At 37.0% G+C, this 15,285-nt stretch overlaps 1 protein-coding gene across 3 annotated transcripts; it reads right to left on the reverse strand.

Moving 5' to 3' along the window:
• Nucleotides 1-4,788: 4,788 nt before the first annotated feature.
• LOC122052397 (ELMO domain-containing protein A-like) lies at nucleotides 4,789-11,212 on the reverse strand. 3 transcript variants are annotated; one of them, XM_042613893.1, is made up of 11 exons: nucleotides 11,179-11,212; nucleotides 11,020-11,101; nucleotides 9,910-10,062; nucleotides 9,710-9,818; nucleotides 8,313-8,425; nucleotides 6,119-6,187; nucleotides 5,842-5,957; nucleotides 5,690-5,744; nucleotides 5,492-5,612; nucleotides 5,272-5,414; nucleotides 4,789-5,147 (listed from the first exon to the last, which is right to left on the reverse strand). In XM_042613893.1, the coding sequence occupies exons 3-11, from the start codon at nucleotides 10,048-10,050 to the stop codon at nucleotides 5,046-5,048; spliced, it is 969 nt and encodes a 322-aa protein (XP_042469827.1). In that variant the 5' UTR covers nucleotides 10,051-10,062; nucleotides 11,020-11,101; nucleotides 11,179-11,212; the 3' UTR covers nucleotides 4,789-5,045. The 3 variants fall into 3 exon arrangements, with proteins under 3 accessions (XP_042469827.1, XP_042469828.1, XP_042469826.1); XM_042613894.1 differs by lacking the exon at nucleotides 11,179-11,212 and having other exon boundaries at nucleotides 11,056-11,175; XM_042613892.1 differs by lacking the exon at nucleotides 11,179-11,212 and having other exon boundaries at nucleotides 11,020-11,172.
• Between the last annotated feature and the right edge of the window lie 4,073 nt (nucleotides 11,213-15,285).

The following is a 15,285-nucleotide window of genomic DNA, read 5'->3' on the forward strand; positions in this document are numbered from 1 at the left end:
AGTTTTTAGAATTTTGAAAAAAAATCTAAATTTTTTTATACCAATTGAATAGTCATAAAAAAATTAAATAATATTGAAATTATTTTAAGTGAAAAAATAAAACAAAAAAAACTTATATTTCTATTAATTAATTAAACATTTATTTCAATAATTGACTTCCAAGTTGTGGTGAAGCACTAGACCTTCTTCGATATTAGAACAACAACTACTTCTAGACAGTCTTTTAAAAAAATTAAATATTTAATTTTCTTCTTGAGCATTCTAGGTCTATCTTTTTAAATCTAAGCATGTTTTTAGAACCCAATATAAGTTCCTACCTACTGAGTTAATTAAAATTTTCATAAGGATATATTTATGTGATATTTTTCTAATTTGGCCTATTTCTAATGTATCAGTTGATTTTACCATAATTTCTAAATCTTGATTTTTGATAGTAATTAGAACATGCATGATTATCTTTCAATCTCTCTATTTGTGTTTTTAATTTTTCATTTTCTAATTTCAAATTATCAAACAATTCTAATGGGCATGCATTGACAAATTGTCTTTTCAAATCAAAATTTTCTTTTTCTAATTTGCACATTTTTTTAGAAAGCATTTTGATAAATTCAAAATATTACTTGGGAGATAGTGCATGTACCTCACTTATTTCGTGTTCTGATGCTCCCCCTTCATCACAACTTTCCTCTGATGATCCTCTCCCTTTATCAATGCTCATTTTTGAGCTGCTTTCATCTTCCTTTTGATGGTCTGTCATTAAGACTAGTTCAGTGTAGGCTTCAACTTCAAATTTTGATAACGATGTTTCGTCTCATGTCGCTTTCAGGGTTTTGAGCTTCGATTTCGTTGGTCTTTTGCCCTTGCCCTTGCCTTTGCTCTTCTCCTTGGCAGTTGTAGCATCGGACATTTCTTTTGCTCCGAAAGTGCTTCTTTACCTGTGACTTATTAAATTTATTAGATTTAATGAATTTACTAATTTTTCTTACCATTAGAGCCGCTTCGTCTTCATCAATTGACGCTTCAGAGTCTAGATCATCCGTTTTTACCTTCAGGGCAATGTTCTGACTAGACTCTCTTTTCATCTCTGCGCATCTAGATTTGTGAAGTTCAAAGGTGGAAAAAAGATTTTCTAAAGAACTAACTTTGAGGTATTTAGATATATAAAATGAGTCGACTACAGATGTCCACTCGTGTGTCTTAGGAAATGGATTTAAATCGTACCTTAATGAATCTCGGTTCGTTACATTTTCTCTGATATTCGTGAGTTCGGTGATGAGTTCTTTGATCTTCGAGTGCAGATGTGCAACTGTTTCTCTTTCTTCCATCCGGAGGTTCATCAATTGGTTCCAAAGCAGGTCTCGTCTCACAAGCTTTGCTTTGGAAGTTCCTTCGTTGAGCTCTAAGAACTTCTTCCAAAGTTCCTTTGTTGATTCGTAATCTCTGATCTAATTTATTTCCTAGGGTGGAAGTACACTGAGTAGGCGGAACTCGGCTCGTTCGTTCGCTATGAAGTGTGCATGCTCCTTCTTGGTCTATTGGTATTCTTTCTTTTCATTTCCTTGTGTGTCTTTAGGAGCTATAAAATCATATTTAATTATCAAAAAAATTTCAAAATCAATTTTAAAAAATACCTTCATGTGTCTCTTCCAATACGCGAATTCTCTCTCAAACTTCAGCGGGTAGATGCTCAGTCCAGCCATTGTTTCAGTGCTTCAATCGGCAATTAGTCAGGCGTTCTGGCTCTAATACTACTTGTTGGTTCAGCAGGGCTGACAAGAGGGGAGTGAATTGCCTGTTAAAAACAAAGAGAACCTTTCTCGTTCTTTCAACTCTAGTTAGTGGCACAAGTGAACAAAAAGTAAGAGGATAATCTATTTACTTGGTTATAATCTAGATGGTTGTTAATCCAAGACGTTGAAGAAAACTCCATTAGAAAAACTTCTTACGTTGAAGGTGGAGTAGCCTCTTATAGACGTTTACAGCTCACATAATGACTAGGAAGTGAATACAAGACTTGTAGTTCAGTTGATGTATTTTTCCTAGGTCCAGAGATCATTTTGTAGCTCCTGGAAAAACTTTTCTGAGGCTGCAAGGCGCCTTCAATAGGGTGGAAGGTGCCTCCGACGTGGCAAATCCTATTCGTGCGAAGATAAAGTTTATCTTTGCAACGGTCATTGTTTGAAGGCAGCCTTAATGGGTTGAAGGTGCCTTCCATGAAGGGTTGAAGGCGCCTTTGTCTCTAAGGTCGCAAGGGCGCCTTCAATACCATTGAAAGCACCTTGAGCATCTGCTATTGAGCACCAAACTTCTCTCCTTTGGCTCTTCCGCTGCTCCGCTTGCTTGGGTGATTTCGGCCATCCGGAATAGAGCTCACTCGAACTCATTTTTCGACCTTCTCCTTGAGCAGGCTTCCTCCCCGACTTCTCGTCCCTCGAACATCACACATGTCCTTCTCGTCCACCGATATACTCTTTCACAACACCTCATCACTCGGATGTACCGAGCTCGTCAGCTCCTTTCCCGTGCCATCTTTCTCGCTAGCTGCGTCTTCCGCTTGACTTCTTATATTTCTAAGCTCCTGCACACTTAGACACAAGAATTAAACACAACATGACCTAACTGAACTTGGTTGATCACGTTAAAATTACCCAGGGTACTTACAGTATCCATTGATTGAGTTACAAATATAGGTGAACCTAAATATTCTATACCCTTTTCATTTATCTTGAGTCGAGTCTAATTAGTGGATCAAGTCAACCTCCGATTAACTAAAAAACATATTCAACCATTTGTTCTATCTTAATTAGTAATTAGTAATACAGATCAAATTGGATATTATATTATTTTTTATGCAGCAACAAATGACAGAAAAGGTGGCTCAGGCATCTCAGCCATCAGCAGAGGATAGAGAGTCACAGTCTTTATCCACCGACGATCTAAATGAGATTTATTATGATGTTGTCGGTGGAAGGACAAAAAACTCCACCCTCTACGACCTTGGCTCTCCGGCCAAAGTGGCATTTGATTGTTTGAGGAATCCAGTAGGTCGTGCTAGTTCCTCTTCTTCTAGTGAGATGCAGTCTTTAAGACGTGAAAATCAAGAACTGCGTTCTCAACTGAAATCAATGGATCAGAGAATGACTGATATGGATCAGTGGAGAGCTGATGAGGAGAAGAAGAGAGTTGAAAGTGACAAGAGTAATGAAGATCTCATGGTCCAAATGCGGACGATCGTGACTTCTTTCACCCAGGCATCACAGGGTTCTGAGTCACAGGAGATTCAAGATCTATCAGATGGTGATCGTTAGTTTTTTTTAGGTTTGTTCAACTACACTTTAGTTTTTTATTTATTATATAGAACGTGAGTCTGTTTTGATATTATAACATGTTTATTTCTAAAGGTTTTATTACTATATGTTTCAGGAGTCACGTTCAGTCCTATTTATATATTGGTTCTTCACTACATCATTTACTCATTTTTGTTCAGGTATTATCATTTCATATAAAATTCGTTATACATATATATGCAAACTATTTATTTATATATCATTTTGTATTTGTCTTTCTATAGGATTTTTTTTTTTGATTTCGCGTTCTTGTATTATTTGGACTACATTCTAGTTCGGTATGTATTATGCAAACTTGACTTTAGATATGGATATGTGTGGAATATATATTCTGTAGATTTGGTTAGCTGGATTGTATGGAAAATGTTTTTTTTTATTTTATTAGTGTGTGATTGTCATATATATATATATATATATATATATATATATATATATATATATATATATATATATATATATATATATATATATATATATATATATATAATTTGATGTAGATTATAATTGTTGTGTGGATTGTATGATACCATCGATTGTGATGGTTTGTTTATATATTTAGAAAATGTATATGAGAACAACGTGTAAACAGGATGAACCAACTGATTTTTTTTATTTTTCGTCGGAATACCGATGGAAAACGTTCCGTCGAAAATTATCGAAATCAGTAGATTTCGATATAATACCGACGGAATCAACGTTTCCATCGGTGATCACCGACGAAAACGTTGATTCCGTCGATATATTTAAAATTTCCCGACGGAACATACCGACGGAATCAACGTTTCCATCGATGATCACCGACGAAAACGTTGATTCCGTCGATATATTTAAAATTTCCCGACGGAATAGTATGTTCCGTCGAGAGATTTACAACATTAACCAATCAATTATTTTCCAATAATACCGACGGAAACTTAATTCCGTCGGTAAATATACCGACGGGAATTAAACTTCCGTCAGTAATCTTGGGCCGGCGGATATTTTACCGATGAAAAATATTCCGTCGGAGGTCTGTCGGTATGGGCATATACCGACGGATATTTCGGTCGATAAAACTGTTTGTTTTTGTAGTGTAAGATTTAGTCCATGTCTAATTAGTCCAAGTAAATCCATTTGTACAAATGCTCACTCAACTTACATCTATCTGAAGTATCTTCCTTCGGGACATGAAATGGATCCTACTTCCTCTTTTGGATCTTCCTCTCCTGCTAAATATGTGACCAACTTTAGTGTATATGAACTTTCACTTGCCAAATATTATGTCATCCTTGACCTATATCCTTAACTTATCAGGATTTCCAATATTACACGTGAAACATTTGTACGCCTTATTGGTAAACATTTGTTCGAACATCAACAGATGTGATTGCAGGGATATTATATTTGTAGCTTCTAAGGGTAATACTTCTACAAACATGATTAATAGGAGGGGGGCAGTACAAGAATTTAAACGGAATTTAACAAACCAACAATGACATTTAAAGGGGGAAAAAGATACCACGAGAACCAGATATCCAACCCACATGGTACATTTCAGTTAAAAAATAAGCCTACGAACAAATTGTTTATGATATGTTTGTTCATTTCAGTAGATACAATGTTCTTGAGAATGCTTAAGGAGTTTTACTGAAAATCAACTAAAGAAGTCGTAGCACACCTATTAATGGGAATAATTGCCTGTGGTTTATCACAAGAATGTTATACACTCAACAACTTGTAGGATGGCAAATCTTTTATACTGGAAATGCCTTCCAATGAAAGCTCTTGCTCCAGCTGCACTCTAGTGGATTTCAATATTTCCTGGAGAGAGTTTACAAAAGAAAAATATATGTAACTTTTTTTAAAAAAAACAAAAAAAAAAAGCAGATATCAAGATAGACTGATAAGTCCTATTAGCAGTGTATATTAAGCTAACTAGATTTACATTGAATTCCATATAAGTAGCTCGTTTTTCCAGCCACTGAATGTCCAGTATCTGAAATGCCACACAATAAAGCATATCAAATGCCATCTCATCTTCTTCAAGAAGCTTTAAGAAGTAAGATCCACTTCTTGAAGTTCTGTTTCCTGTCAAATAAATCATTAACCACTGATGATGATGATCTGGAATACTGGCAGTTAAATATTGTTTGTTAGTGTTTTACCTGATTGCAAATCCAACATTTGAATCAACATATGGGTAATGTTGACTCCAGCTACAGCAAATGGGTATTCCCACGCAGCTCTCCTTCCATCTTGCTTGTGTAATAGCCTCCAAAAAGAATTCTTAGCGAGAAATGAAGAGTCAGATAAATAGTCCCTCTTAATTTATGCAGTAAATGAAAAATGTAAAGATAAGTTACAGGGTAGTTCTTGGCTAAATAGATAAGATTTTCCAATGACATAAACCCACCAGCCCTGAGAAAAGAAAATAATGTCATATAAAAAAACACTTCTAACTTTGTACAATGGAATGATTCTCCATTAAGCTTGATCATAGAGGAATTAAAAGGACCTGAAATCTGTTGAAGGATCTGAACCTTGCCAGCCCATCTCCTTCCACAATTCTGATTTAAGAGAAGGAAGTTCTCTGTTAGGATAAGCCAGTTTCCAGAGTTCTCTAAGAGCGTCCTGCAAAAAAATTTCTGACATTTGATTCATGTACAGCTAATTCAAACTCTCAACTAGATAAAACAAGATAAAGCATATCTTATGGGCATGAAAATGGTTATACATGCCACCTAGGAAGATAATTACTTCAACATCAACGTGCATCAACACTAGTGAAATACCTGGTGATTCACACTAGAGCTATTAAAAGGGACATCCAATCTCTGCCTTAAATTTCCCAACCTCTCTTCCTACACGTTGTAAAAGCAAACTAATCAGTGACAATATGCAGAAACATCAATGTAGTTTCCAATTCTGAATTTGTTGAACATCAACAATAATAATAATAATTTGAGATTACAACAAATGTAGAAGCACGAGTCTCGGAAATAGTCCCTTACAAAACATGATAAGGTTGTGTACAATATACCCTTCCCCGGGACTTGCAACTGAGGTTTCAGGTTTCACAGAATTACATGAAAACTCAACCAAATTAAAACAATCACAAAGATGCACTTAAGCACTAGGTGAACATACTAAGTTTCTCAAGCAGGCACTTGTCTTGTTCATTTGCCTTTCCTAAATTGTGTTTATATATAATAAGGCTCAAAAGTGTTTCTACTGACACTGTGTTGGCCATTTCAGAAGAACTGCACACACCCATGTAGTTATTAATCTACGATGTCACGTAGTAGCTTGTTTACTCAGTATTTAGCTCTCAATATCCCATTTTTTACAGATCTCCACAATATCCAATTCTTTTTATAGAGCTGCAAAAGTTAAGTTAATTTGTTCATGTCTAGGTAATCAATATAAATATTAAAATTGTGATAAAAGTACTTCTTGATGGATGTCCCCAGTCCAATAGAGATAAATAAAAAGGGCAGCCTAGTGCACGAAGCTCCCGTCATGCGGGGTCCCGGGGAAGGATCCATTGTACGCAACCTTACCCTGCTTTTTGCAAGAGGTTGTTTCCAAGATTCGAACCCGTGACCTTTTGGTGCTCATACAAATTAATTTTGCTTCCATTGTCTACATCTCGTGATAATTCTTTGAACCAACAATTATTCTGTCAGTAGCTTGTTAATCAATTTATATATTCAAATTGTGACAAAAGTACTTCTTGATGGATTGTTCTCCAGTCCAGTCCAGTCCAGTCCAGTCCAGTCCAAATAAATGTTCATACAAATTAATCATACTTGGCTATTTGCTACTTCTCTTGATAATTCTTTGAACCAATAATCATTCTGTCAATAATGTGTTTATTCTAAATTTTGAATTTGGAGTTTTGAGTGATTCCTTGAATTGGAAAAAGTATCCATTATACACAAACAAAAAATACTATATATTCTATTCTTTAGTGTTGCCCCAATATATCCTAAAATAGTTATCCAAGCCCTGGAAAGTATACAGCTTAGGTTGCATTTAATAAGAACAGCTTGTCACTATTAGCAGTTTGCATATATGATTATAAAACACCATTGAGGAATTTGTTGTATAATCCCTCAGCAAAGGTTATTACCAACAAAAGTTAGGCAAGTCCATAATAATCACCTAATTCCATATGGTTGGTTAATGACTCCCATCAGATTAAGACAAAAATCAATTTGGATAAATTCACACAAAAAGGAGGCACGTACAATCCATCACTCAATCAAGATTGTGGTGATGAATTTGTGTTTGCCGTGGGATGGGCTGGTGAAGGTGCTGGGACGAGTGAATTTGTCTTTTGCCACCAAGAGTGTGGTGATGAAATGACAAGGAATGATAGCTGTTGGGAGATAAACTGGATTTCTTTCCACCCTTCCATTAATTTTGTTGTAGAGATATATGAGAAGGGGCTACCAGAGTTTGTAAGGGTGTCAACTCACAAGAATTTATAACTCCTTTTTTTTTTTTTGCATAAAGCTTACTCATCTATCTAAGTTTCCATCTCCTCAAAATGTCAAAATGCAGTGAAATTCATCAAGGTAAAATAAAAATGAGAATAGTTTAGGCTTCTTGATGCAAGAATAGTGCATTCAAACATTAAGGCTACCATGAATTATCCATAATTGATTTATTATTATTATGAAATATAGATTAAAAAAGAGTACTTAAATATACAATAGGGAGGAGAGCCTTGGCGCAACGGTAAAGTTGTTGCTTTGTGACCAAAAGGTCACGGGTTCGAATCCTGGAAATAACCTCTTGCAAAAAGCAAAGTAAGACTACTTCCCCGAGACCCCACATGGCAGGAACTTCGTGCACCAAGTTGCCCTTTACTTAAATATACAATAGACCAAATGTTTGTCTTGACATAGAAAAGACTCAAATATTAAACATTCTATTTAATGAGCTAAATAAAAAAGAATAGAATGAAGTACTAAGAGTTACCTGCAAGGGATTAAGAATTATTGAAATTCTTTTTTCACCCTTTATTTGGTGTCCCGTAGTAGGCTGATGAAAGAATCTCCTTACAAGTGCCCGAAAGCCAAAAACAACATTCGCTGCAAGATAATATGAGATTAAAAAAAAAATGCATAGGCATACAACATTATGTGACTTAAATACGTACCAAAGAGTACCATCACTAAAGATGTCAACTGATGCATGATTTTACTATAGCTTTATTTCAAAACCAAGAAAAATAGCTATCCATGGAAACAAACTACATATTCAGTTTACTATTAGCTTTGAAAAAACTATTGATAGATGTCTGAATTTGGACAAGCAATAAAAGAAATTAGTCAACATACACATCAAATGAATTTTCTACCCCAACAACAGCCATTTAAAAGCAAGAGGCTAGGGCAGTATTTAAAGTTAGCTTTGGCTATCAATCTTTTGGTACAGGGTCTTTGGTACAGGGTTGGAGTAACATGATAAATCCTATTCTTTTGGGGTGAACAAATGGGGCACTAAAGCTCAATGAAATAAAACTAGAGAAATCATGAAAGGCTACAAAATTAGACTATGGTTTCCAATGCTAATCCCACCACAGAACTTTGACATCTCTCTATCTGTATGTGGTAGTCAGTACTACTATTTTACACATCGCCATAGGTAACAAAGAATCAAAGAATCACAAAGCAAGGAAATAATGTGGTATTTATACAACACAATAAACCTATAGGAGAAAATCCTACTAAATACTAGGAAAGAGACAAAATCTATTACAAATTAAACATCATTAATCCTGACTTGACTATTAAAGCTCAAGACTTGAAATACACCAACTGGGAAAGAGAAGAATGTACAAACCATATTTCCCAATTACTCACTCTTAAAGTCATACAACGATCTGATTCTAGACATAGGAGTCCTGCTTTTATTGTTAACAAAGTAGCAGATGCGGCATCAGCTTTGTTCATTTTTAGTTTTGGTTATTTTATTATTTATCATATGGCAGTGCACTTTGTTTAGGCTTTAGTGGTATTAAACTCTAAATGGGATGTCTTGTACTCTGTAATAATGGTTAATTGTCATCTAATGGGGTATCTAAAACATCTAAATAAATTATTTTGCATAATGTTATGGTAGATTCAATTTCCAGTTGAATTCCTTCTTCTCATCTCTTCCTCCTCTGCTTTTGTCTACCTTGTTTTGCATCTGTTCTAGCTAACTAAAACAAAATAGACTATAATTGACTCACTTTAAGTTTCAGCTTACTTGAGTAAGAAAATCAGGCAAGTAAAAACATGCACTTTCATCTGTAATATTGTAACATAAATAAGAATTAAGAACCATTAAGCAAAAGCACTAAAATACATTACATAGCTTATAACAACTACCTATCCAGTGTGCCCAGTGAGAAATGGATTGTGACAAGAAGTATGTCCAACACTGGCATTTTCCCTTCCTGCCATCAGTGATATCTTGCTTCCTTGTCCGGTATTTCAGCTAGAGTTTTCAGGAAGTGATACATAATAAAACAGTAGCAATAGTTATTTCATATTGCTGATACTTCAATTCTTTAAACCCCAGCAATTACCTCAGAATAACCATCATATTGATTATGTTTTTCAAGAAGAGGTTCATTCAGGGTATCAGACACTGACGTTTCTTCATCCTCATCTCTTCCTTCATCTACACCAACATCTCTTATGCGTCTTCTAATAGCTTTTGCTGCCATCGTCAGACCTACCTAGAATATTTAATCCAACTGTATATAAGAGAGAACTGCAATATTCTGTTAGCTTATAATATGAAAAAAAAAAGATCATATCAACATTTTCTATATAATTCTTTTTGACTTTCCACAATCCCTGAGCAAGAAAAAAAGAGAAGAAAATAACAGGGTCTTGTTTATAACTTAAATGACACAGGATTATAATTGATGAAGAGTAACATGTGAAGTCATAGATCTTAAACCTGATAAGGATGTAAGCAACTAGGAAGGAGATGTTGGCTTGAGTGACTACATCAACAACTTTGATTAAAGATTTTTGAGCTATATAATAGTGGTAGAATAATGGAGAGTTTCCTGGAATTTTAGAATGCCATGAAGTATCCAGTCTTAAACATTCTTGATCGGTAGCATGAGAGTAATAGGTACTGCGTTAAAATTTGCAAGCATACTCCTCTGTAACTTAGATCTGGGAAAAATGCAAACGAACTAAATATAAATTCTATAACATGAACTACTAAAGATTTACACATACAGAGTCAACTCATTAGGCAAGTTCTTCATCGATTAGATGCAGTTCAATGTTAAATAAATAAGCGCCTTCTAGCTTGATTGTTGCTTAGAAAGCAACGACAGAGACTGGTATCACATTTCAAGCAATCCCTAACAATCTCATGTACAGGACCACCGGAGGCCAATGTCACTGACAAAATTATATCCAACTTTGAAGAACAAAACGGCACTAATTCCTAAAACACGCAAAGAATCGCCACCAGATTCATGGGAGGTAGAAATTGAACATTAACATCGCAAACTCGAATTACGACGAACTGCCATATTAAAACAACCATAATTTGGTCAGAGGGAGGCTCGGCAGAAAAGCGATGCAAGAGTTGTCCGATCCCGAGATCCAAGCAGTAGCAGATCCAAAGAGGATGAGAAGAGAAGGAAGAGAGACGAAAAGGGGGGATTCACCTGAGTGGTTCCGATGTAGCAGCAAAGTTACGGTACCTTTAGCGAACGGGAGGAGCACCTTTCCTTCAACCCTAGCAAGAATCTGGAGAAGGGAGAAGAATGAAGAAGCAAAGCAAGGTGATCGAAAAGAAACGAAGAACCAAATTTGCTGGTGCTTACGTCAATTAATGATAAACAGGTACGAATTGAAAGTAGAGACGTGGGGAGTCCACCTGTTTAAATGAATGCTTTTAAATAAATTACTGTACTTTCTTATCCGTCTAAATAAATTAGATAAAAAAATTATTATATTAATTACAAAAATTTTTAAAATAATAATAATAAAACCAAAGCGGTTTACATCCTATAATAAAAAATAATTAAACTATTAATTAAAAATATCAAAGTGTAATTTTTTCTTTGAAATTATATTTTTTAAAATTTATTATAAAATAAAAAAACATATATTAAAGTTAAATTATTTTTAAAAAAATAAAACATAAATAATAGGATAATTTTGAGAGAATTAATCTAAAATTATTATATATTTTTTTCTCTTTAAATTTTAAATTTGAATAGATAGAATATTAAAAGAAGCAATTAATGTTGGCATTGTTGGTGTAATCTTCTTTAGGTTAAGATTGGCCCAATTGATTAAGCTCGGATTAGCTTAAGCTTGAGTTTCAATGTTTGGACAATATGTGTAAATGAGAAATTAAGTAAGTTAAGGTTGATCGAACACTTGATTGGTAAACTCCTAACTGAAAGTTAGACAAACGAGAAGTTTTAGCTGGAGGTTAGATAAATAAAAGTTTTAATATGACTAGACAAACCTAGTTGGGAACTAGGTTAAGTCCAAGATGGATTAGCTGTGAGCCAAACACTTGGCACAAGTGAAGTCCTAATAAGACTAGACAAATCTAGTTGGGAACTAGGTTAAGTCCAAGGTAGGTTGACTGGGAATTAAACACTTGACACGAGAGAAGTCCTAGTTGGGAACTATGCAAGGGAAAGTCCAGGTTGATCAAGGGTTAATCATATTAGGATCGGTTGAGCTAGAGGGGGGGGGGGGGTGAATGACTCACTTCGTTTTCTTGATCAATTTAATCTTTCGTAGCAGACACTTGAAGGCAATGTTAACTCTTGTATTTCCTTGGTATCCACCTCCTCAAGGAGGTGACTAGTCCAAGGATCCACACCACTGTCACCCTTCCACTATCAAACTTCTCGTTCTCGGACTAACACCGAAAGTGGAGAAACCTTACAAGACTTACAAGCCTCCCTTTCCAAGAGAAAAGATCACACTCACTACAATGAAGAAGAAAAGAAGGATTACAAACTTGAAATGCTTCTTCCTTGTGACGTGAAACTTGAAAACGTGAGGAGATGGAGAGCTTGATTTTCAATTCCTTGAAAGATCTTGAGCACTTCAAAGATTGATCACACAAGAGCAATAGAACAATGTTTTTATCTAAGATATTCTGTTTCTTTTTCTTCCAGCTCTTTTAAATGACGTGAAAACTAGCCGTTTCTCACATAATCGTCGTCGTGAATCGATTGGGGTTATATCCCAATTGATTCACAAGTATCCGTTGGAGGCCATCGCATCAAGATCAACGGTGCAAATTCTTTCATTTAACTCCAATCGATTGGGGGCAGTGCTTGAATCGATTCAGACACCTGCTCATGAGATTGCAGGATCACAATGGCTCTATGAATCGATTGGCCGATCGATTGAGTAACTTCAATCGATCGACTGCTCGATTCAGGAGAAATCTGTGCTTTGCGTAGATATTCCCTGGATCGATCGCTCGATCGATTGGATTATCCTGATCGATCGGCTGATCGATCCAGAAGCATTCTGCGCTTCGCACAGAAGCTTCCTGGATCAATCGCTCGATCGATTGGATTACCCCAATTGATCGGCTGATCGATCCAGAAGCATTCTGTGCTTTGCGCAGAAACTTCCCGATCGATCGGCTGATCGATTGTCTTCCTTCCAATCGATCAGTTGATCGATTCAAAGGCATTCTGCCTCACAGCCATATCTAAATCGATTTACCAATCGATTTTTGATAAGTGAGCTTAACACGCATCCAACCTTCTGACTTGCAGGAACTTCTCTTGCCAAGAATCCGGTCATCGACCTTCTTGGACTTCTCTTGCATTGCATCCGGTCTTCTGACCTGCAAGGACTTTTTTTGCCAAGAATCTGGTCCTCGACCTTCTTGGACTTTTCTTGCATCCGGTCTTCCGACGTGCAAGAAATTTCTCCTGCAAACTCACAATGCATGTTAGATCCAACGTATTAACCTAAACTTAAATAATTGTCAACACATTGAAACTTCCAGGGCATGATTGCACCAACAATCTCCTCCTTTTTGATGTTTGACAATCTATTTAAGTTTAGGCTAATTTCCAATACACCATAATAATACAACGATGAATAATGATTGCAACTACGCTGAAAATCATCTGAATTAAGCAGTAATTCAAGATAACACATAAGCAATAATCATGAACATAAGCAATAAATTTAATTTCAATTTTAATTAACTTAAGCATAAACTTTAACATATATTTCCCTTTTTGTCAAATATCAAAACAAAACTCCCCCTCAATATGTGCACTAAGTAACCGCGATACAGCCGAGGGGAACTCCCCCTAAAACACACAGATACCAACATAATATAACAATCGTGATTGTTGAAACAAAATAAAATATAAAACAAGCAAAATATCATATACCCAAAATAAAATGAAGTTCACAGAAGGACTCCACATCAAGCATCCAAAGAACGTACAATAACACGTGTCATAAAGGAACATATAACTCAATGAGATCATCTCTTGGAGGAGTGGTATCAGGATCAGCAGAAGGAGCAGACGAAGTAGCTGGAGCAGGGGCTGCCGCAGAGACAACACCAGGAACATCCTCAGCATGTGGGACGAGATCTGTGGATGGAACAGACTGAGACGGATGACCCGTCACCCAAGAGCTCACCAAATCCACTAACGTGTCCAGAGTCGCCTACATCGTAGATTGTCGATGGACCATGGTATCCATCATGGTGCGCAGGCTGGCTGCCTCTATTGTCAGCTCCTCAAGCCGGGTATCGACAGTCTCCTCGAACGTCGGAGAAGCTGGCTCGGGGATATCTTCCTCAGCATCAACCGTCGCAGGGAACCAATGCCTGTGCATCCCCCCCGGTGGCGAGCCCTGGGTCCCTCACCAAGAGCACGCCCATCGCGCCAGCGAACTCCCCCAGGACCGCCCACTAAGCCCGTCTTCGTGAAAGAGCGTGACGAAATCCGAGAGTAGGCAACAGTCATGGGCTCCAGCCGTCCCTGAGAGACATCTATCTTCATAAATTCCAGTCAGTCAATGATGAGATGACCGAAAGGCATGTGAATCGTCTCCTGCACTGGCTGAGTAAAATGAATGATGCAATGAAATATGTTCAGGGCGATGTTGATGTCAAGGGAATGCCGAATGACATATAATGCAAACATGTGAGGGGTTCGAAGAGCGGCTAAGGCACGGGAGACAATAGGAAAGAGACAGTTAATGACCACCTTAAACATGGCGGCGTTTTCAGCCGATAACTCAAGAGAAGAGAAATTAGTGATGTGAGCTGTTGGATCGTGAAACGTCGATAGAGGGGGGGGGGTGAATATCGATTCCAAAAAGAGCGTTAAAAAGAGTTAAGCGAGCGGAATAATAAAAAAAATAAGACAAATGAACACGGTGTTTTTTACTTTGTTCGGAGCCTGTGACGACTCCTACTCGAAGGACCGTACTCCGTGAGTACTTTCGTTGGGCAATTCACTAGCAATTCGAAATAATGATTACAAAGACAGTACAAGGAATGCTAATAAAAATTAAAACAAAGCTATACCGACAGAAAGAAAACCATAAGGACAAGAGCACGTTGTCGGAGCTTCGTTAGCGTCGTTGGAGCGCAGAGCAGCAGAGCAAGCAGTCTAAGAGTTCTGAGTTGATTCTGAAGCTCTACCCCTGGGGCTTCTTTTATATGCTGCTCCGGGCGCCTGGATCCCTTCCGGGTGCCCTGGTACGACGTGGCAGGTCTAATCAGCGAACTCCACGTGGCGACGACTCGGCTTGGATAAAATTCACCTCCGGGCGCCCGGACCTCCGGGCGCTCGGATCCCCTCCAGGTGCCCGGACCCCTCTTCTCCAGAAAGTCCTTCTCCTGCAAGAAAAGATTAGTCCGAGGTAAATATACCCTGCAACACAGATTGTTAGCACAGATTGTTAGTCCAACG

Source organism: Zingiber officinale, chromosome 3A (assembly GCF_018446385.1).
Source record: "Zingiber officinale cultivar Zhangliang chromosome 3A, Zo_v1.1, whole genome shotgun sequence".
Classification (NCBI taxonomy): domain Eukaryota; kingdom Viridiplantae; phylum Streptophyta; class Magnoliopsida; order Zingiberales; family Zingiberaceae; genus Zingiber; species Zingiber officinale.